At 49.5% G+C, this 25,356-nt stretch overlaps 1 protein-coding gene across 1 annotated transcript in view; it reads right to left on the reverse strand.

Moving 5' to 3' along the window:
* The window catches only part of LOC146859069 (BICD family-like cargo adapter 1), a 108,381-nt gene extending 86,084 nt beyond the window's left edge, over positions 1 to 22,297 (reverse strand). Inside the window, exon 1 of the mRNA XM_085649721.1 lies at positions 21,763 to 22,297. Within this exon, the coding sequence (XP_085505847.1) occupies positions 21,763 to 21,999 (237 nt within the window). The 5' untranslated portion in view covers positions 22,000 to 22,297. The remainder of the gene's footprint in view (positions 1 to 21,762) is intronic.
* Between the last annotated feature and the right edge of the window lie 3,059 nt (positions 22,298 to 25,356).

Below are 25,356 nucleotides of genomic sequence, written 5' to 3' on the forward strand. Positions count from 1 at the left end.
GCGTCTGGCTACCATCGTGGTTATCCACAAGGAGGGCAGACCGCGGGACCGGGTTACATCCTACCGGCCTATCTCGCTCTTAAACGCGGAGCCTAAAATCCTCGCCAAGGTGCTCGCTAACCGGCTGGTCGGCGTGGTGGGCGATTTGGTCCACCAAGACCAGTCCGGCTTCATTCCCCATCGCAATACGGCCCTTAATCTGCGGCGCTTGCACGGGGTGCTCGCGCGTGTTCCGTTCGTGCGGGAGCCGGCCATCTTGGCGTCCCTGGACGCCACCATGGCGTTCGACACGCTCGAGTGGCCCTACATCTGGGCGATGTTGGCGAAATTTGGATTTGGCCCGGGATTCATCAGTTGGGTCAAATTGTTGTACTCGGACCCATTGGCACAGGTGGTGGTGAATGGTCGAGTCTCGGCCCCATTCGTGCTGGGACGGGGCACGCGACAGGGTTGTCCCCTGTCGCCGCTCCTTTTTGCATTGGCCCTGGAACCCCTGGCGGAGTGGCTGCGGTGGCACCCTTCTATCCGAGGTCTCCGTTGGACCCCCGAGTATGAGGACCGCGTGTCCCTCTACGCTGACGATATCCTTTTGTACTTAGCCTCCCCGCGCAAATCACTGATTGTCCTGGTCGATGTTCTGCGCTCCTTTGGCCGTAATTCAGGCCTTGTTATCAACTGGGCTAAATCCTGTGTCTATGTGCTTTCCGGGGAGGCTCCTGTCCTCCCTCGGGGCTGTCCGATCCAGATTGCCTCGCAGGGATTTCGATACCTGGGGGTCTATATTACGCTGGACCCGGTGGCCCGCTACGAGCGCAACTTGCTTCCCCCCCTCCAGCGCTTGAAGGAGGACGTCGCGCGCTGGCGGCGCTTGCCGCTCTCGCCGCTCGGCCGGGCGGCATTGTTCAAGATGATGTCATTGCCGCGCTTCTTGTACGCTCTCCAGAACACTATGGACTTGGTCCCGGCGCGCTACTTCCGTGAGGTGGAAAGCTTACAGCGCCGTCTGTTTTGGGACGGGCGGCCGCGTATAGCCCTGGCAAAATTGACGCTCCCGTGGTACGACGGAGGGATTGCCCTCCCGGATATTAAGCGGTATTACTGGGCCTCCCAATTAGCTGCAATTAATCACGGCTTCTATGGGCCCGCCCTAAACCCGGCATTTGAAATGGACAAAATGCTCCTGCCCGGTGGCGACTACAATCGAGCGCTCTACACTAGCGTGCCCGATTCCCGCTTGACGGGACCCACGCGTGTCATGGTGCGAGTATGGCACGCGGCTAATGCAGCTATGGGATGGAAGGACCGTTTGACCCGGGCGTCACCGTTGTATGCGTCGGAGAGGCTTGGCTCTTTGTGGACCTCGAAGGGCTTCGAGAGGTGGGACATGATAGGCATCAGTACAGTGGGAGATCTCTGGACGAGGGGAGGATTCAAGACATTCGAGACGCTGCAGGCGGAGTTTCAGCTGCAGGGCAGTGAATACTTTCGCTACCTGCAGGTCCGTCACGCACTGGGTTCCGTCTTCCCAGACGTGGCCTCCATCCCGGAGTCCTCCCCCCTGGAGGATAGAGTGCTAGATGGCCACGTTCCGGACAGCACGATCTCCCTCATTTATAAGAAATTGATAAATGACCGCTCGGGCTTACTGACTGGCCTCCGCGAGGCTTGGGTTGCCGATGGGCTGGAGTTGGACGACGAGGACTGGATTTCCGCGGTGGCCTCTCCGAAGGAGGTGGCCATCCCGGCTCGCCTTCGCTTCGTCCAGCTTAAGATACTCCACCGGGTGTATATGACGGGGCCAAGGCTTCAGCGTATGGGCTATGCCGAGGATGGATTGTGTAAGCGTGGGTGTGGTGCTTTGGCGACTTTTTTACACATTCTGTGGGAATGTCCGAGGGTGGAGCGATTCTGGCGTGGTGTGCATGAGGGCCTGCGAGCGGTTACGCATGTCGCGCTGTTGCCTGAAGCGAGGAGATGCCTGCTGAATGTGTGGGAACCGACTGATTACTCGGTTCCGCAGACGCGATGGGTGACTCTGGGATATATGATAGCTAAACGTGACATTGCTCAGCTGTGGGGATCTCAGAGACCCCCGGCGGTGTCGGCTTGAAAAGAACATATGGATTGGTGCATGTTCCGAGAAAAGGTGGTATATGTGGCGCGGGGTAAGCCTGGGGCATGGGTGAAGATATGGGGCCCCTGGAACGCTTACCGCGGGGGTATTTGCGAGCCGCCGTTGTTGCCTCCCGCTTTACCAGCTCCATCCCCATAGTTGACCCCCTCCCTCAGCCCTGGGCACATTGTTCTCCCAGTCCCGGATCAGTTTCCCTCCCCCTCTCTGGATTTCTTTGGATGGTTGGGGTTCCCCACTTGAGGAGCACATGTCGTCATTTTCGATCGTGGGTTGCCTTGCGGGTGTGGTTTTATGTTGTTGTGTTGTATAAAACGAAACCGTATTGTGGGTTCAGAGTTATGTGGCCCACGTTGTTGATACCTCCTGCTTTATCGTCTATGCAAAGCCAAGTGCCTTATTGTATGTATGTCATTTGCTTTTGTCACTTTAGCGGCCGGCCGGAAGGTTGTAGGCCCATACTTGTATATATTTGAGATTGCAATAAACGGTTTCAAAAAAAAAAAGAATTCTGGTGATATCATGTGTGCACTACCATTAAACAAGGTGTTCATAATTTAACTCACAAAGAGTGCTTTTTCATGACCTCCCATAAATAGCGTTGTATTAAACATTGATTCCGTTTATTCGTGCACAGGATATATGGACAATGCCTTCAAGGGCGAAGGAATGGTACAGTCCAACCCTGGCCTCGCCTGCACGGCACACATCACCCTTGTTCGACTGAATGAAGGACGTCCATCAACTACTTTAAATTGCCCCCCTTTTAACTTAGGGTAGAAGGACTGGTGATACTGGGTTCATAACTACTCCCATTTCACTATAGGTTAAACTTCCACAGAAATATCTATTTATTATCGGTTTTTGTCACATATGACCACTTGTTTTGCACATGCACTTGGGCTCCACAACAGCAACCAAAAACGTTTTAGGGTGCTTCTGCAATAAGTAGATTTGTGCAACAGAAAATGTTTTCAATTGATATATAGCTGCTGATGAATATTTGCTTATGAAGATTTAGTAATTCTAATATAATTAATGTGGTACATTGCATGAAAGGTTTTACGTGTATTGCTTACGAATTATGCAAAGAAGGTCACTATGGATACTTTATTGCATTTTGATTCCAAGGAGCTAGGCCTCCCACACTCATCATCAACACCAGGCAGCCCGGAAGGGCTATGCTGTGAAAAGCGTGCACTCCTGGCACTTCGGGGGGGGGCGTGGAGGGGGGGGGGGGCTGTGCTAGGCAGCCAGCAGCTCCGGGTATTCTATGTATTTTTAAAGCTATTTGTACAGCGCAGTCCTACGCACAAGACCAAAGGGTGGAATAACAATTGCTGTAGTAATGCTGACAATTACATGAGCAAAAATTATAAAAACCTATAGGGACCTATATTGCCAATTCGTTTTTTTTTTTTTACTCCTTTGCCATCTTTTGTGGCACCTAAAGTGAGGGGCTACCTGGATATCTGCTCCAATTATCTTACAAAGGAACCCTCGCCCTCCACAAAGAGAAGGGGGACACTAAAAATATCAGCCCACTGGTCATGTAAGTATTCTCCCTCTATCCATTTCAGCAGTAGCACGCTAGTTTGTGGGAACAAATGATGTGGGATAAGTCCTTTTTGCTGTACCCGAGGACTGTTCTCTACAGACTCTCCCCCTTGAAAAATCCATGCAGCGCATAACACAGACCCTCTCACCCCACCCCATAGGTGCAGTGACGTTTGTGGTGAATGAGTGTACCCTTAGAAAACTTGGGCTAGTCCAAGAAGAGCCAGTGCTGTGGATGTGACTGTCAACTACAACCCTTCCCTCTCTCACGGAATTATCGCCTCAGATTAACACGTCAAATTTTTGCACCGATTATACCGCACCCCAGTGCAACTGCATAGCATGGGCATTAGGCCAGATACTAAATGTTGGCGCTGCGGGACGCCAGAAGCAAAGGACTGCCCACGTGTGGCCGGGTTCTGGCTGGAGGTGCTCAGACACATAGAACACATAACAGGTCAAGAGATGCCAAGGTCGCCATTGGTGGCAGTTCTGGGTTATATGCGCAAAACCCCTACAACATGCCGTCGGCTCGCGGCGATGCTGCTCCTGCTGGCCAAACGTCGGGTGGCCATACATTGGGGGAGGACGACGGCCCCTGACATAAAAACCTGGTTATTCGATGTGGCATATTGCAAGAATCCACTGACATGCTACTGGGATCACATGCCGGCCAGATTTCGCCCAAAAGACATTTGGTCCCCATTCACACACTGGCTCTGCTCACTGAATAGTGATGTCTCATAGTGAATGTAGGAAGAGCACAAAGTACTCCTGTTTGTATTACACTAGAAATTATTCTAAAAACTGGTTGCATCAGCAAGCCCTCGGTCCTTGGAAACTTAATGCATGTCCACGGGAGCCTACGGGATATACTGGGATATGTATCTGCTACACGGCCCAGGTGTCGCGAAAACAGCTGAAAAGGGTGTGACAGACGTTTACGTAGTTATAAGACTGTTTCACTTTCCATGAATAGCAAAACAACTGTATAGTTAAATTATGTCATAATACATCAGAATGTTGAAATCTGTTATGTATTAACATTGACTCTGCCGGGCAAGCACATGTGGTTGTTGTATGTTTCTTAAACTGAAAACTCAATAAAAAATAAAAAAAACTACAACCCTTCCCTGCAGCAAACTGACTACTCTCTTTCCTGTCTGGCTTAACGGGAAGGAATCCACATAACCTCTCATCATAATCAATCAGGGATTTGGGAAGCGCACTGCTCACCCGTGAGGGTTTCAAGTCGCAGAGGGAGGAGGGGTGCGTACAGCTCCGTCTCATCCGAAGAGCCATGTCTTGAGGCTCTTCCTGAAAGCTTGCAGAGTGGGGGTTCGTCTGATTCTGAGGGGGACTTTGTTCCAGGTCTTGGCCACGATGTAGAAGAAGGCTCTTTCTCCTGTTCTGGCTCTGCAGATGAGAGGGATTTTAGCCAGAGCAAGGTCGGCACAGCGGAGGTTTCTCGTGGGTACGTAGAAGGAGATTCTTTTGTTGAGGTATTGGGGTACGGTGTTGTGGAGTGATTTGTAGGCGTGAGTGAGCAGTTTGAGGATCACCCTCTTTTTGATGGGGAGCCAGTGGAGGTCTCAAAGATGCTGGGTGATGTAGTCTTGTCATGGGATGCCGAGGACAAGTCTGGCTGCACTGGAGGGGGTGCCTGAGAGCCCAAAGCAAGATGGCCGCACATAAGTGCAGCTCCCCAGGCCAGGCGTTTAGAATCAGACAAATATCCGTCAATCCAACATCCTCGTCATTGAAACCAGAGCTGGATGTGTGCCACGGGACCCTGATCCTACAGAACTGTCCGGACAATCTGCGGTCGCTGAAGTGTGGTGGTAACCGTGCGACGAGGGCGGCAGGCTGTTCGGGGCCCCGGCCGCAGTTGCTGACGCGGAGCAATTCGCTGGAAGGTGAATAACATCCGGACAGATACTCCTGTAAGGGCTGCCTGGAGGTGTAGCTGTCCGTCAGGCAGCAAGATAACGACTGCCCGCCCTGTGGCGCAGATCACAGGCCTGGGGATTAGTTTGAGGCCTGAGATACCGTATTGCCTGGAGTTGCCTGACGGGGCGCGGCCTCGTGAAGATGCAGACCACCGGCCTGATGAAGGCGCGGCCACACTGTGACGGGGACACACGTTGCTGTCATTTTGCTGCAGCTGTAAAGAGAAGCGCCGCGGGTGCAGATTGATCCAGAAAAGCCGATGTTGACCTGCACGGGGTGATGCCATACTGTAGACCCACGGTAGGCCCAAGTTCAATACGGGAGGGGATACTAGAGATATTGCTGCGTGCCCCCCGCCCTGCATCACGGGTGGCGCAGGGATTCACACAAAGCACATCCTCGGCCGGGGGGGGAGGGGAGTGAACTGACAAGCACGCTGCCTATGTGTATGGTAGGGGATGGGCCTTGAGAGCAGGCTGCAAGACACCACTGGCCCAAGGAATAAACTCAGTGCCCCGTTTCAATAAATCCCCTGCTCCGATCTCCTGGATGGACTGCATTGCGCTGGTGGGGACACAAGGCCTGGTACAAAGCGCAATCAGATATCGCTTCCTATCTAACCAAGGCGTGTCGCCACTCTTTGCTGTGTAGGTGCGTACACTGGATACGATGGGTAAGCCAGACAAAGAGCAGCCCAGGCTCACTTTTGAGGTCAAAAAAACACCACACTCAACACAAAGACACCAGGGGGACTTCGAGCAGGATCCGGCTGACCATGGATTTCCACAGCTTGCGACGACCTTGCAGGCCATGCAACAAAGTCTGCTCTCCATCGACGGCAAGATAGATACTCTAAATCAGCGCATGGACTTCATGTATCCAAAACTAGATAAACAAGCCTCCAGAATCGTGGAAGCGCAGCAAAGATCGTCCACGGTGGAGGATGACATGCAGGCTACGACTAGCAAATGTTCTGAAGAGGAGAAGCTTCTTAGTGTCATCCAATCCAAAAATGAAGATTTGGAGGAGCGCTCCCCACGCAGCAATGTGTGCATAGTGGGCATACCGGAGTCCACAAACACCAGCAAGATGGAGCTGTATGTGGAGCAGATGCACGCTGAGTTGTTTGGACGGGAAAGTCTTTCATCTGTCCTGGTGGTTTAGCACGCCCACAGGTCGCCGGTGGCGAGACCGCCTCCGGGTGCTCCTCCGCACCCGGTCATCGCTAAACTATTGAACTACCGAGACACGATACTCCGCATGGCCCGTGAGAAGGGGGAATTACAGCATCAAGATTACCAATTCACATTTTACCCAGATTTCACAGCCTCAGTGCAGGTGGCGTAAAGGGAGTATCAGGCGGTAAAGAACCAACTGCAGAAGGCGAACATTACTTATGCTATGCTATAATCAGCCAGGCTAAGGATCAACTACGACAGGCAGCACAAAATATACACTTCCCCCAAGGAGGTGCAGGAATTTCTGAAAAAAGCTACAAAAACAAAAACATGCTCATCGATCACAAGCAGCTGAGGACTCAGACTAACAATATGTATGCGGGCTGGGGTGTCCTGGCTTGTGAGGCTCAAATGAGAGTAAATGAGCCACACCACGGGCACAAAGGTGAAGAAGTAAGGGTTGTTTGATGTTATGTATGCCTGGGCACCTCCGATGAGGAGGAAATTCGGGCTCCTGACGATTCTCCAGTGGGGGATCCCATTCTGAACTGATAAGTACCGTTTGCTCTTTGGGGTTTGGGGTTTCTGCCTTCAGCATGATTGGGATGCTGCTGTGGGTGGATTGGGGAGGAGAGTGGGGAGAACTTCGGGGATGTTTTGTGTGGCTTGCTGGTCCTCAGGGAGCAGATATTTGTATTGTGCTTTGCCTCTACTTGTGAATATTGTATTTGGCGCACTAGATGGCTGGAATGAAAGGTGTGAATAGTGTGTCGATTTCCTGTGTGACGTGGAATGTCCATGGACTTGAATCCCCCCCCCCCCCAAAATTTGACAAGTACTGGCCTACCTGGACAGGCATAACATTACGATAGCCCTCCTTCAGGAAACGCACTTGACAAAACCTACTGATACCAGGGTGGGCTCACAGTGTGCTGGCTATCGCCTCGCTTCCTCGTACTCATCGTACGCAAGGGGGTTAGTAACACTTATAAAGAAAGGCCTCCCATTTACAATGATAAAATCCATCATGGACGACGGTGGTAGATATGCCATACTCCATGGTAAACTATCTGGGTCGCTTGTCACCTCAGTAAATGTGTATGAGTCAAACACAGACGAGCCAGGATTTTACGTAGGTATACTGAATGTGTTGCGCGAATGGCCAGATGCCGAGTTAACCTGAACACACACTTAGACCCCAGTAGAGACAAATCAAGTCAACAGGCCGGACACTCTCCCGAGGCAGCCCGCATTATCAAGGGTGGGATGGATGAACTGGGGCTCATAGAAACATGGAGGCTCTGCAACACTGACAAGCTGGAAGGTACACACACGTCCACCGCACACGGAAGTTGGTCGAGGTTAGACTACTGGCTGCTGAGCAAAGATGCAAATGCATGGGTGTCTGACATTGGCAGGCTGCCCAGAACTCTATCCGATCACAACCCTGTCCAACTGACTTCACACATCCCGGTGTACGCCCCCGCCAATTTACATGGAGATTTAGGTCAGACCCGCTGTACAAAGCCACAATCAGGGAGGCTATATCCCAATGCTTCAGTATAAATAAGGGGACGGTACGTAAGGCTGCCACACTCTGGGAAGCCTTCATGACCACGATCAGAGGGACATGTATCAGTGCCACTGCGGGCATACTAAAAGAAATTTGGGGTCAGCTCTCGCGAGTTTAGAGGGTGCTAAACCAACTCGAAAAAATAAAAAAAGTGAACAGGAGGTCTCCCCAAATGAGGACACCCTGGCCCAGATTAAGGACCTAATCCTAGAATATGATGAGCTGGCAGCGGGGGAAATGCAATACCTATCTAAGAGACATGTGGCGCGTGCATATGCATATGGTGAAGCGGGTACACCAGGTCATAATCTAGCGTCCAAGATAAAGATGAGACATGTACACCACACTATAACAAAAATCACAGACGACTCTCAGAGGGATCACTATGCTCCACAGGCAATTGTTGCGCAATTGTTGTTATGTCGACCTCTATACCTCACATGGCAGAACAGACCCGACTGAATTGGATGACTACTTGGCGGATGTGGCACTGGTTTGGCTGTCCAATGGACAGCGGGATTAATATTGTCAAAAGATTGAGGCGGCCAAAATACGTTAAACAATTTGGCCCTACCAAATAAGAAAGTAAGAAAGTGCCGGGACCGGACGGGCTCACAAGCGAATTCTACAAAGAGTTCGCGGATGAGCTGATGCCTCATCTGTTAGACATGTATAAGGAGGCCTTTGATTCGGGCAAGCTACCACCTATGCTTAGAGAGGCCTTGTTAATCACGCTCCTAAAAAAAGGACAAGACACCATCCCGTTGGCAATTATATCGCCCTCTATCACTTATCAACCTGGATGCAAAGATACTGGCAAAGATATTAGCCACCAGACTCCAACCCATAATGTCTAAAATGGTCCTGCCGGACCAATCTGGTTTCATACCAGATAGGTCCATGTCGCACGATTTTTGCAATGTTTCACCATCCGAACCCCGACCATCATTCTGCGGCAGTTATGCTGGATGCAGCTAAAGCATTTGATTCTATTGAGTGGAGCTATATGTTACGAATCCTGTAAAGAATGGGACTCCTTGAGTTTTTTATTAGATGGGTGCGGTTGCTATATACCGACCCAACGCCATGAGTCCGGATAGATGATCTGACATCTGATCCTATAAGGCTATGCAGAGGGAGAAGGCAAGAGTGCCCTCTCTCGACGCTCCTTTTTTCATTGATGCTGGAGCCGCTGGCCTGCATCATCAGGCAGCGCCACAAAGAGTCCGCCCTGCAGTTTGTACAGCGGCCTGTAAGTATATCACTAAATGCTGACGGCATGGTGCTGTTCGTCAGGGAGCCGCAGACATACCTCCCTCCAATTCTCGATTTTCGGACTTAGCATTAATTGGAATAAATCCCTCATAGTGTCGCTGACCGAAAGCACAATTCCACACACTCTGGAATTCCCCCTTGTATGGTCCGCTGAGCCTGTGAAATACTTAAGAATATGGATTCATCGAGACCCAGAACTAGTGGTAAGGGAAAATTATGGCACAGCATATACCATTCTTGATCAACAGGTGGCTAGATGGACAGAGATGCCATTGTCATTGGCCGACTGAATAGCCCATATTAAAATATTAAAATGATTGTGCTGCCACGATTTCTGTATTTATTTAGCAACATACCTATAAAATTGAAATGTCCATTTTTTTAAAACATATGCTCCTTACTGGTGAAACTGGTGTGGGAAACAACCCCGGGTGGGCTGGGATACACTCTTTCTGGACTATAATAAAGGGGGCTTTAATGTAGCAGATATGTACTTATATTACCTCTGTGCGCAAGCGCAATATGCATACTACTGGTACAGCACTCACGTACTCATTCCTCATGTTGCAGTGGAAGACAGTGATGCACATCCAGTTCCTTTGCACAGTATCCTGTCGCACTCCAAGCGGGGAATTCACAAAGCTGAAATTAATACCATAGACACCACAATCGCAGCTTGGCAGGCTAAAGGGCGCTCGGCAATTAAACTTCCACAGTACGCCCCTCTGCTCCCATTAGCACATCACGTATCACTATCGGTAACTCAAGAGACGGGGGCAATACACACTCTATGACAAACAGGCATAGAGAAAATGCAAGATTTATACCCGAATGGTAAATTCCTCACATCAGTGGAGCTACAATACATGCAAAACACCACTATTCATGTTCACATTTCATAGACTTCGGCGAGCGGTGCAGACACACTACCACACCTTTCCTGATGAGCCGCCGACACTACAAACACTTTTAGTCAGCCCCACACGGCATAAACTAATCACCAAACTATACAGAGTGGCCCAGGAAGAAAGGAATGCTGTTGAGGCCAGAAGCCTAGCCCACTGGAATGAGAAGCTTCAACCCCAGCTCACAAAGAAAGAATGGGAGTACTGCTGCCAACTCACAGGGGCTCTGACCTCGAATGGCAATCTGCGTATCATCCATTTCAAATATCTTCACCAAGTGTACCACACACCAGTTAAATTATATAAATACGGTCTCAGGGAGAATGATGCATGTAAGAGATGTGGGGCACAGGGAGCGGACTTCATACACCTAGCATGGGAGTGTCGGCAGGTATCCGAGTTTTGGGTGAAGGTGGTGCACCGGCTTCAGATCATGGCCGCCACCAACATACAGTGCAACCCACAAGTTTGTCTACTGGGTCTCACGCCGCATCTAAAAGGTGCAATTGGTAAATTTACAAAAATCGCATTGCTACTAGCAAAGAGGAGGGTGGCGAGGAGCTGGGAAAACATGGCAGCCCCCCTGCCAGAGTAATGGCTAAAGGACCTAGTATAGTGCAAGGAGAACCTAGAACTGTATGCAGAGGAACTGCCAGCCACTTCCAGGCCCAAAGACATATGGGAACCACTCATGAACTATCTGAGAACAAGGGAGTAAGCTACAATGACTGAAGGGGGAAGACTGATCATATATGCCACGTGCAATTGTAATTCTGTAAGTGTAACAATCAATGTATCTGTCAGTGGGGGCACATGTATAACGTGAGCAGCAGGCCATACGCTGTTCTTTCTTTTTGTTGTTGATGTCATTGTTCAACTAAGAAATGCTAATAAAAAACTAAAAACATAATTCTGGCTGCAGTGTTCTGGATGGTCTGGAGTTTGCGGAGTAGAGATTTGTTGATACCGGTGTAGAGGGCGTACCTGTAGTTCAGTCTGCTGGTTATGAGTTCGAGGGTTATGGCCTTTCTGGGTTCAGGGGTGGGGGGGATCCATCTGAAGGTCTTGCGGGGGATGCGGAGGGTGTTGAAGCACATGGATGAAACAGAGTTCATCTGTCGTTTCCTGATGAGGGAGGAGTCAAGCCCGGGTTATGTCCTTTCAAGTGATACGTCTGCCACCTTCAGTGTCTGGGTAGCTAGGTCCAGGCTGGAGTTGAAACCTTCTTCAGCACCTTCCCAGATGCCACAATACCATAAACCTCAACAAAATATTGCAGGCACAGCAGTGGCTACTGCCCACCATAATAGCAACTAAGAGCCACTTTGGTCAGAGCTCAGTGGTGCATCTTGGGCAGCTGGTAGGTGGTGGAAAAGGTGTAGCCTGTCAAGACCCAGGTCCAGAGACACTCTTGCCATCCAGATCCTTGAGCACAGTCTACCAACAGGAAAACCAAGAGCAACAATGATAATAATTTGTTTTAAGTTACATTTCTTCACACAGTTTTTGCCATTTCTAAGTGGTATACTACAAATATCAGATTTCGCTATAAGCCACTTTTGCACCTCATTTAATGGCATGAGAAGGTGGATAGGAAGGGATGGTATGGTCAAGATTCAAACTCGAGACCTGCAGGTATAACTGGATGTCAGCAAAGAGTGCTTAACTCGCTCAGACATCTGACTGGACAGTCTAGGGTCTCAGTAGGCAGTATCAAAAAGGTATAGAGCCCTTACTGCATTATTCTCCTGACAGCAACTCCAGAGAAGGAATTTAAGAAATGCCAATGGGTCTCTGACAACCTGAAGAAGGATCTCGGTGATGCATTGGTTTTGAAGGTTCAAGATCTCAGTCAGCTCTTCATCGAGCAAACATCTCCCTCCATGATCTGCACTTCACCGTAGTACACAAGGCGCGACCTACCCTCTGAGCGATGGTTGACTCTTAAGTAACTTTAGCTGATTAAAGGAATGAGAATCAACTGGAATGGAATAATCCTAAATGTAGATTCAGTCTGGAAGGAGCAAGCTGTATGGATAAATGCCGTTGTATGCTCATTGTAGATGCCTCACTCTCTCCACCAGTCACTACTCTGTAAGTTCCCCTTTTTATGTTATGGGACCTAATCTCAGGGAACACTTGGATACCTACTTCATTGGTGTTCAAACAAGAGCAGCTAAGACAACAAAGAGATGCCTCAAAAGCGTCCCCCACTAGTCCTCGATGAAGTGCTTTCCTGCAACACCCTTGAGCAGAAGCTACCTTCACCGTGGTAATGTACTGCGGATGAAAGTGTTCTACAGTAAAGGGATGTGTGCTTGCTCGAGTGACTGATGCCCGAGTGAAGTCCGAGCCATGGATGTGGAGATCCACCTCCCCCTTCCCTGAAGCATCCTGCCACTTGCCCTTTGATACTGCTAGGTGCTCCCTCAACGTTACTGCCTGGGGAATAAAAACTTTGAAAGGAATGGTTTCTGCTGGTTGCCCCTTGCCAGTATTAAGGACAGTTTGCATCCCACACCCCAATCCGATTCCTAAACGCAGGCGGTTTCAAGTTCCCGCCAAGCAATGCCCCAGCAGTATGTTAGCCTACGCCTGCGAGGATGAGAATCGCACTGCCTATCAGGCCTCCATCCAGCTGCCCTGAAGATGCCATCCCTGCTTGTATGCACGAAATCCTTACTGTGCCTTATATAAATAGGGTGGCATCCCTCTAGCCTCCTTTAACATCCTCCAAGACAATTTGCCTCACTTGTTATTTTTTAAAGGAAGAAACTGTGAACATTTTAGCAGCTCTTATAAAAAGATGAGGGAATGAAACGCGCCCTGCTTCTTAAAAAGATATTACCTAACCTAGGTGTTCATCTCCATATTATCCGCTGGGACGAGGTCACAACTCATCAATTATAATCATCAGGCTGTGACGTCAGTGAACACTCATGTGACAGGAAGTCCAGCTCTCATGCTTGGCATCTATCTGCCACTGTGATATGGCAACTACTGGCTGCTTCAAATGGATACCTATTATTATCATTATTTAGACTAATTCATCTCCTCAGGTACAGGATAATCATATTAGAAGTCACCTGAGAGTTCGAGCTTGTATGTATCATGTTTTGTCACTCCCATTTATAAAGCACACGCTCACCAGTGGTCTCTTGGCGCAATGGCATGAGCCACATGCGATTATGATATTTGTGTGCTTTTATGGTCTTCTCATTTCTGCCCGGCTATCCTAACCCTAGAGATGTTACCTCCCTCATCTGGGGTGTTGCCTTAGCCTGTACTGCTCCAGGGTATGACACCAATGTTGCCACTTGCTACCTTGGTATTGTTTTGTCTGATTTATTGCACATAACATTGAAAGGTCACCACCCTCATCTGGGGTGTTGCTGTATCTCGTATTGCTCTAATTGTTCTAATTTGTGTATATGATTCATTGCATAACTATATCCTTTCTAACATTTGGGAAGCACTCCGATACCTGCAAGGGTCTGGTGCGCGCTATATAAAACTTTTGAAATTAATAAATAAAATGGAAACCGATTAATCAAGATCTGAGAAAGCTGGGCTGACTAGCGAAGTATTAAGCATGTATTCGAGAAGAATGAGATGGCCTGTGGCCCGCAGCGCACTTGTTAAGGCATTCCAGGATTTAGCAGAGCGCACTGAGAAACTTTAGCCACCTGGCCTAGTTCTATTACATTTGGGAACCAGTAACCTGGAGAGTTTGAAGAAGGTATTTGGGGGCTCCTGCATAGAGTGAATTTACATAGTCCAACCTGAAATAGCCTTTTCCACTACTGATTACAGGGGTGCAGCTTCAGGGGGGGATTTGGGATGTGACAGCTCCCCCACCCCCCCCAAATAAATGAATTCTTGGCTTGGTAGTTGGGTTCTGGGGCCCTAAGTCAGGTCTGCTATTTCTCTGCAGGTTTTTCTCGCCATGCCCCAAAGTAAAAGTTAAAACAGTGACCTTTGATGTGAATCAGGAGAGAAACAGAGATATATATCTGGTGGCAGGTGGCAGATTATTTTTAAAGAATATATCAACTTCCTTGCTTGTCCAAATTGTGTGAGCCTAGGAAAACATTTTATTTCTCCGCTGTCTTTATTATCACAAATGAGAGCATTTTTAAATACTTGAGTTCAGGATGTGCGATCTATGAGCACCTCTTATGTTTAAATTAACAGACTACAATGTTGCTCCATCTATAATAAAAAAGCTGGGCCATGTTGAGGGTTTGCATGATGACTGAATTGCCTCTTGGTTCACTACTGGCATTGTCGTTGGGGGACGACCCACTAGGGTTCCGAAGTTCATATTTTAAAAATATCACTTATAATAAATGTCTCTCTATGCATGTAGATGGTGCCATAGTACGCAGGGCTAGGGCCTCCCCTTACCGGCCCATTTCACCTATCCTAGAACTTCATAGGGCAAAAGCACTAGGAGCGGCCCTATATGGGGCCGAGCTATGGGGGCTGGAAAATCTGACGGACTTAACCCTTGCTGAAAATAAATGTATTAGAGCTACCATGTTATGTTATGTTCTCCAGAGTTTTGTTAAGCGCTCAGCTACTCAGACAGAGTGTCTCGGCGCTGACAGACCCTAGACCATAAAGCTTCTGCAGGGAGGAGGACTTACAGGCTGAACAGCCAAGTTTTGAGCTTCTTTCTAAAGGTCGTCAAGTTAACGCACTTTCTTAACGCCAGAGGGAGGGCATTCCAGGCGAGTGGCGCTAGGTATTTAAAGGAACGCCCTCCGATCCAGGCGCGCCTAATTGCCGGGACCACGGTGAGGGACAGTGACGCAGAGCGCAAGGTTCTGGTGGGTCGATGAAAACCGATTCTCTTTCTCATATAGAGAGGGCTAATACCATGAAGCGTTTTAAATGTCAAGGTAAGTGCCTTGAATTCAATACGCTTCTGAATGGGGAGCCAGTGCAGGGATTGCAGTAGTCCAGTGGCATGGGAGCGATGGCTAAGGCCAAAGATAGCCCGCGCGGCCGAGTTCTGCACAACCTGTAAGCGTGGGAGAAGGCACTTGGGAAGACCCAGGTACAGGACGTTGGCGTAGTCAAGCCTAGAGCCTATCAAGGCCTGCACCGTGATCTTCCTGTGGGCGATGGACAAAACAGGAAGAAATTTTCTTAGTATTTTTAAAATGCCAAAGCATTGACCAACTAGACTCAGGATCTGAGGTTTCAGGGTGAGACAATTATCCATCTTTACGCCAAGATTTTTAGCCGCCGAGGCCACATCAGCAGGGGGAAACATATCAGCAGGCCACCAAGACCTCCAGCAAGGATCCGGAGGGCAACCGAAGAAGAGAACCTCCGATTTATCAGAGTTGCATTTTAGCTGATTGCGTTGGAACCATGTAAAGACCGCGGCCAAACAGCTCTTAATACGGTCTCCATTGAAATCCATATTTTTGCTGCACGTGAAAAGAAGCTGAGTGTCATCGGCGTAAGACACAATCTGGGCTCCAAAAGACTCGACCAGCGCAGCCAGAGGGGACATATAAATATTAAAAAGAATCGGACTCAGTATAGATCCCTGAGGAACTCCTACTTCCAAAGGCGGCACTGTCGCCGAGTACGGAGGTGCCCAGACTGTCTGTTGGCGGTTGGTCAGAAAGGACTTGAACCATTTAAACACCGTACCTTCAACCCCAATCTCCCCAAGGCGGGTCAATAGGCGGTCATGAGGAACGGTGTCAAACGCCGCAGAGAGATCGAGTAACACCAGCAGTGTTTTTCCCCCAGAGTCCTGAACTTCCTTGATGGCCTCCACCACCTCTAACAGAGCGGTCTCAGTGCTCATGTTTGTACGGAAGCCAGATTGGGTGTGGTGCAAGAGGCCGTGGGCCTCCACAAAATGAGAAAGGACAGACTGGACGTGCTTTTCTGTCACTTTAGCCAAAGCAGGGAGTAAAGAAATAGGTCGATAGTTAGCATGGACATCCCGATCCAATGACGGTTTTTTCAGGAGCGGAATGACCATTGCCTGTTTCCAGGCAGACGGCACAGTCCCTGTAAGCAATGAGCAGTTTAGGATTGGATTAACCAGGGGGTTAGGGTTAATAGCACAAGCTATTTTCGCTAAAAACTTTGCGGGACATGGGTCCAGAGGAGAACCGGATCTTATTTTAGCAAGGAGTTCCAGTGAAGATTGGGGTGCAATCGGTGGAAAACTCACCAGGCTAGGATTTACCAGGTCCGAGGTAGCAGCCTTAGTTTCAGGACAAGGCGCTCCCCCCCGTGCGAGAGCAGGAAAGGTAGCCTGAATGCTTTTAATTTTATTCGCAAAAAAACTGGCTAATTGCCGAACCCAAGGTTCCGAAAAAGAGCACCTAGGTGTAATAGCCACTGGTGAAGTAAATTCTTTCACAATTGTGAAGATTTCTTTGCTGGTGTTAGCAGCCTCCACGATCCGATGAGCGAAGTAGGCTTTTTTGGCCAGGTAAATGTCCTTATGATAGGCCCTGGCGCAACTTCTGTAGGCCTCCTTCAGCGGGTCCAGATACTTTGCTCGCCATGCTCTTTCTGCTTTTTTGCAGAGCCTTCTACTAGAGTTAAGCACAGGCGTAAACCACGGGGCCCATGCACGCCGGGATTTTTTATACAGCTGCCTAGACGGGGCTAAGTCCTCTAGGCACCGTACAAGCCACTCTTGAGAGCGCGCAAGGTCCGATTCTAGATCGCCCGTAAAAGAGCAGGGGTGGGTTAGTCGATACTGATTGATCATTTCCACGGTTACTAAGTGGAAAGGCCGTGACCGCAGAGCTGGACATCCCACACCTCTGCTAGTCATACTGGCTTGTGCCTGGATATTAAAAGCCACCAGAAGATGGTCGGACCATAACACTGGGAGAGGGGGCGCAACTGTCACAAAGGTGGTGGAAAAAATCTGATCCAAAGTGTGACCTTTATTGTGGGTGGGCAGTGTGACGTAGGGAACAAGGCCCAGTAGGCTAGTAATATCTAAAATTTTAATAATATCTGACGCCTCCGTCTTATCAAAGTGAACATTAAAATCACCCAAAAAAATAAGATGCTTAAATTGAACGCTCATGCCTGAGATCACAGCGTCCAGCTCCTCATTAAAAGATCCAACCGGGCCAGGGGGTCTATAGACCAATAAACCAGCGCAAGATTGACCGGGGGAGATTGTAAGGCAGAAGCCGAGTGCTTCAGCCCCTCGAATGTCCTCAGTTGGTATAATGGAACACTCGAAGCGTCTGTCTATTACCAATGCCACTCCTCCCCCTTTGCCTGTGCTCCGATCCTTCCTTAATATGAAATAATTCGCGGGCAGGGCGTTAGCTATATCTGGGCCTGACGCTTCGCCGAGCCATGTTTCTGTGAGGAACAGGCAGGTGGGCTTAGAATCGGTAAGGAAGTTAAACAGGTCCAAAGCATGTTTGCTCATAGACCGTGTGTTTAGAAGAGCACAGCTGAAAAAACGGGCTGCAGAGGCCCGCTCTGTTGATGCGATGATAGATTGGCTAGACTTTGCACCCTCTGTATCCGTCAGCCTACCCCTCAGTGACCAGCCACAGCTAGTGCAGTGATGTCTAATCCGAGTAATAGGGTTGAGGATATTGCACCCGCTGTAACTGTGTTGTCTGAGGGCATGAAGCTGTTGGGCGGAGTAGACTAAGGTTTGCTCATGGGAATGGCTCTCTGGAACCCAGCCCCGGCCGCATCCGTCCGCCTCCGAGCCGCTGACGGGCGCAGACGGGCTTTCCTTAGGCGCTCCTTTGGCGCGGGAAAGGCGCGTCCGCTGAACGCGTCCGCTGCGCGGAGGCATCCCCGTATCACTTTATAGTTCCCGCCCATGAGGCAGCAAGCCTAGTCCGCCGACTGGCAAGCCTGCCTCACCCAAGATGGCCGCGGCGCGAGCGTCCGACCCGATGCACGAGTCTGCAGTGCAAGGGATGCCCGGACAGCGCTGATAGAGAAAGGAAGGCGGGGGACCAGCGACGAGACCCCTGGAGCACCCAAGGATACTTCAGAGCCCCTACGGTAAGAGCCGAGATCCCCAACCACAATAGAGAGTACAGCAAAAATGTCTCCCGGCTTTCCACCTCAGGAGAAAGAGGACAATGTGCAAGAGACGCTAGGACAGATAAACAAATATACAATACAATGGTTAAAAATTAATTAAAAGCACTAGAAGCAGCACGCAGTTTGTGCAAAATAGGCAAATAGGCAATTTGTGCAAATAAGCAGGATTAGCTATGGGCTGCCACACGAGGCTCAGAACCGAAGGCAGCCGCCCCGGGAGTCTCTATGGCATAGATCATGATACTGCCAGTGAACACACTACTCCTGCCACTAAGACTAGATCTTGGTTTAAAACATATTGAACACGGTGCCATTCTCAGGGCACTCTTGTTTGGCATAAGGGTTTGGACAAGTAACACCCAGGTCCCGTTGAAGGAAGCTATGGTCGAGCTGATTGCCCTGCACAAACAAACAGGTCGAATTAAGTGGTTCAACAAGATCAAGGCTTGGTTCTTAAAAATAGGGTTTGGGCAGCTCTGGGAGGAACCTGGGACCATTATTAAATCTATGGTCCCCCTTGTTAAAAAAAGGTTCTGGGGACTGATGGTCTCGGAAAACATTGAACGTACTGCACATGGCACTTTAACCGTGAGGTTCTTAAGTGTTAAAGGTAGTCTTGGTTTCAAAACTTTCCTGGACAATATCGAACCACCACAGGCACGAGCACTGTATACCCAACTTAGATACAAAACCATTCCCTTAAATGCAAGGAGAAGTTGCTGGGGCAATGTGTTGGTCAACCCATTGTGCCCTTCATGCCACACTGCTCCCGAGACACTTGAGCATTTTCTCTTCTGCTGTCCCTCCTATGCTGATTTTAGAAGAATCTAGATAGCTCCTGTCTGCTGTATGCTTTCTATTAGGTGTCCTTTGGAAGCCACACACATTTTTAAATCAGACACCACAAGTTGGTTCGTGTTCGCTATTTCAAGATTCCTGCTATTTGCCTGGTGGAAGAGGTCAAAATGTGTTAACTGGTCTCTTAACATTGTTGTGCCTATTTAATTGTACCTGTTTTTATGATTGATCCTGCTCACTATGTTTTTATGGGACTTATAACTTTGTATTTTAATGGATATCTTAATGAACATTCTTTTAATGCAATATTAATTATTAATTATTTTTTTTTATTCTGATGTACTGTTTTTTTATTATGAGAATGATCATACTTTTGATCGAATAAAGTAATAATAATAATAATAATAATGTCTGTCTATGCACTGATAGGATCTGATGTACTTATTAAAGAAAACACTATTTTAAAGTTTAACGAGAATGTATCATACTTTTACACTATGTTTGTTGCATGATTTACATGCCACACATTTTAATTGCTAGGCTTCTGAACGTATTCTTAGAGCCAAGCCAGGCCCTTTGGCTCGGCTCTGCTAGGCTGATCCTGTTAATTTGCCTGCGTGCCCACCTCTACCTGCAACTGGGGCGTACTACGAAGTGGGTGTCCAGTTGCCCTATCTGTCTAGCACATATGCACTTTATTGGAAACGCAAGTTTTTAGCCTTGAGGATGGGAGAATGGCTCTTTTTGAAGAATCTCCCGGCATGGTTCCGGTCGGGCTGTAGCATTGCATGCAGGTTGTGCGGTTATCATACTGAATCAATGGAACATATTGTTTGTGCATGCCCAGTACTACTTCAAGCCAGACGGCAGTTATTGAGAGGCCAATGTATTAAATTGGGTGTACGTTCCTGCCGTCAAGCAATATTGGCTTCCCTTAACCCTGTTAACACCAAGTTAAATATTGGGCTAGCGAAATTCGTTCATAAAGCGTCAAGACTTCTTGAAGCCAAACTTTCATTTCAGTTAGAGTTGAGATTCTGAACTAAAAGATGTTTTATCTAAAACTACATGAAACCTAGGGTGACGTATTGCATCAGAATATTACCAGATTTTCACGGTCACTGAACTTTATTTTATTGATTAATTGTTTTTAAATTTTTATTATAGTTAAACCAGATTATTCAATTATTAGCATGTTCAGTTGTAAATGGTTTTTAAAATCAAACAATAAAGAGCTATTATTATTATTATTATTATCATCAACTGGGGCTTAGTACTTGGGGCTGTCAGTCACTTGATAAAATGATTTGTAAAAGGCAAGCACTGGAAACCTGGATCCCTGCCTATATGCACCGATTTGATGAGACGAAAAGAAGCGTGTGCAGTGAAAGGGGATTTGAAATAAGTGATGCCAGGGCAGGGACTCCTGGCTGTTATGTTGTACTTCACTATAGTCATGATTTCCAGGAAGAACTATAAGGCCTAGTTATGTAGCTTCAATGTTTCAGGGATGGGGGAGAAAAGAGGGTTCAGGTGTTCATGGATTCTTGACTTGGTAGTTGGGTCTGGGGGCCCAGAGTTTGGTCTGCTATGACTGTGTCAGTTTTTCTTGTCTTTCTCATTTCCCTAGGAACTTTTAACTTTTTCATTTTTGGATCGGAATCTTAAGCATATATAGTGACCGGTTTACCGCAAGAAATAGTAAATCTCGCCCTTAGAAGTACTCCTTGAGTGGGTACATATTTACTACTTTTTGGACTCTACAAACATGTGCGGTAGTAGGCTTGGAAACCTACAGCAGTCTCAGATTTCCAGGCATACTACTGGCAATCAAAGCGCCAAAGGAGATGGGGTGAATGCTTGCATAGTCTAAACAGGGACACTCCCTCGGTGCGGCCTTCCAACCCTTCGATGTTCACCCACTCTAGACAGAGGCCCATCCAGCGCACATCTGTAGCCACCTTGATGCTCTTGGAAACACTCCATCCGAACCTTGGTCATCTCAGCCCCCAACCCCACTGCTTCTTCAGTTGGGAAATGTAAGATTAACACCCCTGCGAAACTCGCTGACTAGGCGATACCCCTGGCTCTTTAAATAAGAAAATATTCAGACTTGTGGAGCTGTAAATGTTAACTGATAATGTGAAAGCTCATAATGGCACTTGTTGAAGACAACTTAGAAAAACGTCAGGCTGAGTGTTGGAAAGTTCGCCCTGCCGCAGGTCCACGGTATTTCTACCAGCAGCAGGTGCACTGATGCGCTCAGATGTCCCACAGGCTGCTGCTGTGCGCTATACCCCGCTCGCCTCGCTCCCTTACCTGCAGTGTGTTGGTCGCTCGCTCCTGCAGCCTCCTGTTCTCTGCTCGTAGCTCCTCGTTCTCCTCTAGGAGCGCTTTGCCAAGTTGTGCGGCCAGTAGCAGCTGCTCCTCCTTCTGCTCCAGGGCGGCCTCCAGGTACGGCGGGTCCCCGGCCTCGGGTGGAAGGAAGGGGTACCCCTTCTGTTCAGGCTCCATCCCAGCGGAGCTCCTGGCCTCCCATCGTCCCTTGTCTGTCATATCGTCCTGTTAAAGCGCTGCCTGAACAGCAAGCACCTGAGACGTGCAACCCGAGGAGGCGGTCAGTACAGCTGGACCGAGGCAGAGGGTGTTCCGAGGCGATCTGGCGATGGCATGAGGCGCCGTGGCCCTCTCAGCCTCTTGACTTCTCCTGAGTCGGGGGAGCCTGTGGGCAGAACGCGCTGGCAGTGCGGGGCTCCGGGCTCCTGTCAAAACCCTCTGACAGCCGCGGGTGAAGTGTACCGAGGCCCCTGGGCCGGAGCCTGTAGGTGAGGGAGGTGGCGGCCCGTGAGGGAGGAGGGAGCAGGAGGAGGAGGCCGCTCACCTGAAGGGCGGGCACTGCAGAGAGGGCGGGGCACCTATCTGGGTACACCTGCTAAGAGCAACTAAGGTAGTGCGGAGGGTTAGGCGCTTGCTGCTGAGAGCTGTACGTAATACCCTCTTCTCCAACTGTGAGTGACTACAGTACTAGGTGAGGGGTGCATGGTGGGGGAGCGCCTTCTCGAAGCTTTGGGCAAAGGTACGCCGCGACCTACTCCCCACACTTCAGGCAGTGACGGCGGCTCTCGGTGGAGCTGTAAGCCTGTGCAGAACTGACAGAGAGGAGAGTCACAAGAAGCGAGGCCATTGCGCCTTCCAAACTCACAGTGTGAAGAGTTGGGTAGCCCCGTGTGCAATCGGCAGAATACATCACTAATTTAGATGTAAACAAGTGCGGTCCATTTCTTGAGTCTCAGGTCTTGACAGATTGACGTTTTAACCAAATTTTCAGATTACAGAGAAGTTCAAGAATTCTTGAAGCAACTTCTACCATTGTAGATTTTTAGTCCTTCTATTTCCAGGTACTCCATAGAAAAGGAATCTACGTATTTCACATGGTCAGTTAATGGCTACCGCCGTCCCCCTATGACCACACCACCCCCGGACACAGCACCCAGACGTGGTATCTTTGGAAGGCGGGAGGTCGCGAGACCCCCCGCCCGTATTTATTAAGTACAAAACAATAAATTTCAAATTTGCATGATAAACGGTTATACAAAAATTCAGCAGGACATTAGATACATTATTGTCAACAGGTGTGAGTGTCTATCCTTAACAAAGACTCTAATACAGATTGTTTCCTAACCGAGTCTAACATCCTCCTCTGCATTTTTGTATACTAACATTTCTGGGCCATATGGCAAGGTCGCTAACCGGTGTCAGGTCCTACTAGCTGCGCCTCCCCTACAGGTGTGCGCATGCGCAGCCGGGCCCGGTAATTACCCGGTCCACGCCGTGAACTTCATTTACCCACTAAAGGAGGGCCCTTACTCTGCGCCATCCGGTGACGTCATGAGTATGCGCGCGCGGGGTGGCTACCAGCCTAAGGAAAGCGTGACTCCCCAACCCGCGCCCCTTTGAAGCACCAGTTACCTTGCCCCTGAAGTTCTAGGAGGGGCCAATGGCCCCTCCCCCTGGGCGGGCACCTCCGTAGGATGATGCCCGCCCCCTCAGACCTTCAAATAGTTGCTCACCGGTCATGACCTTACCGCATGCCCCTCATACCTAATAAATACGACGACCTATGGGAGAAAATTCTAAAGGACAACTACACTGACTAAAATCACACGTCATGTATAACATCATAAAGCTACAAGGGAAAGAAAAGGCCTAAACACGACTGCAACAGTTACACATAATCCAGTATACTTCGCTCCCTTGGGAGAAAAAAAAAAGGCCTACAAGAAAGCATAGTCAAGAACATAACTGCACAATACCATATTGATCACTACAATGGGAGAAAAAGTCCTAACAGAAAAAACCTCATCAGAAACTAACATCTCATGACAGTTTCACGCGCCCAATGCCTGCTAGTTGGTCTAGCAACGCATCAACCACGTACTCCAGGGATGGTGGGTGGGGAAAAGTTTTCCGCCCCGAGCGCCGGGGCACGTCCTATGTGGGGGAGCGTCCAGGGAACAAGGGGGTCACCTGGGCGCTCCCCACCGCTTTATCCCCCCCCCAGTGGCCCGCCCCCCCTCCCTTCCGACCCGGATGTCGATTAACGACATCCGGGTCACGCAGGCAGCCAATCGGTGGTAGGGCGCGCCCCCCAGTGACGCGCCCCACCACCGAGTAGTCCGGGGGAGGTCGCCGCACGGCCATGCAGGCGGGGGGGCCAAGAGCCCCCCCTTTCCACATGGTCAGTGACTGGCTACCGCCCTCCCCGTATGACCACACCACCCCCGGACACAGCACCCAGACGTGGTATCTTTGGAAGGCGGGAGGTCGCGAGACCCCCCGGCCGTATTTATTAAGTACAAAACAATAAATTTCAAATTTGCATGATAAACGGTTATACAAAAATTCAGCACGACATTAGATACATTATTGTCAACAGGTGTGAGTGTCTATCCTTAACAAAGACTCTAATACAGATTGTTTCCTAACCGAGTCTAACATCCTCCTCTGCATTTTTGTATACTAACATTTCTGGGCCATATGGCAAGGTCGCTAACCGGTGTCAGGTCCTACGAGCTGCGCCTCCCCTACAGGTGTGCGCATGCGCAGCCGGGCCCGGTAATTACCCGGTCCACGCCGTGAACTTCATTTACCCACTAAAGGAGGGCCCTTACTCTGCGTCATCCGGTGACGTCATGAGTATGCGCGCGCGGGGTGGCTACCAGCCTAAGGAAAGCGTGACTCCCCAACCCGCGCCCCTTTGAAGCACCAGTTACCTTGCCCCTGAAGTTCTAGGAGGGGCCAATGGCCCCTCCCCCTGGGCGGGCACCTCCGTAGGATGATGCCCGCCCCCTCAGACCTTCAAATAGTTGCTCACCGGTCATGACCTTACCGCCACGGGCCAGCATTGTTAACCGACGATCTGGCCTCCCCCTCTACCCAGACCTAAACCAGGAGCGCGCTTATTTTTAAAAACCCCTCCAACCAGGCCCAGACATTATTAGACCACAAGACGTTCGCTGCCTCCGTCAAGTGCACCCCGTCCCTCAAGTAAAACTGCTCGCCCCAGATACACCCATGTGGAATCGTCTGCAACTGGGGTCCGAAATAATTTGTCCAACTGTGTGTTGACCCTCCGTACCGAGTGATTCAACGCCCTGACCGAGACCCCCCCTCGCCACTGCCACCGAGGAATAAGTTGCGACCAAACTACTGTGGAACCCGGGCAAGCCCTGGCCACCCACCCCGCAGTGGAAATGATCTCCTCAATAAGCACGCGCCTCCCCAATTTTGCCAAATCATTCTCCCCCAGGTGAAGTATCACCACTGACGGGGGGGGCCGCTGCTGAGCTAAGAGTCCCTGGAAAAAATTCAGAAACTGGCTGAGGCATAAACCACCCCTCCCGAAAAATGATA

The sequence above is a fragment of the Triturus cristatus genome, chromosome 3_2 (genome assembly GCF_964204655.1).
Source record: "Triturus cristatus chromosome 3_2, aTriCri1.1, whole genome shotgun sequence".
Taxonomy (NCBI): Eukaryota; Metazoa; Chordata; class Amphibia; order Caudata; family Salamandridae; genus Triturus; species Triturus cristatus.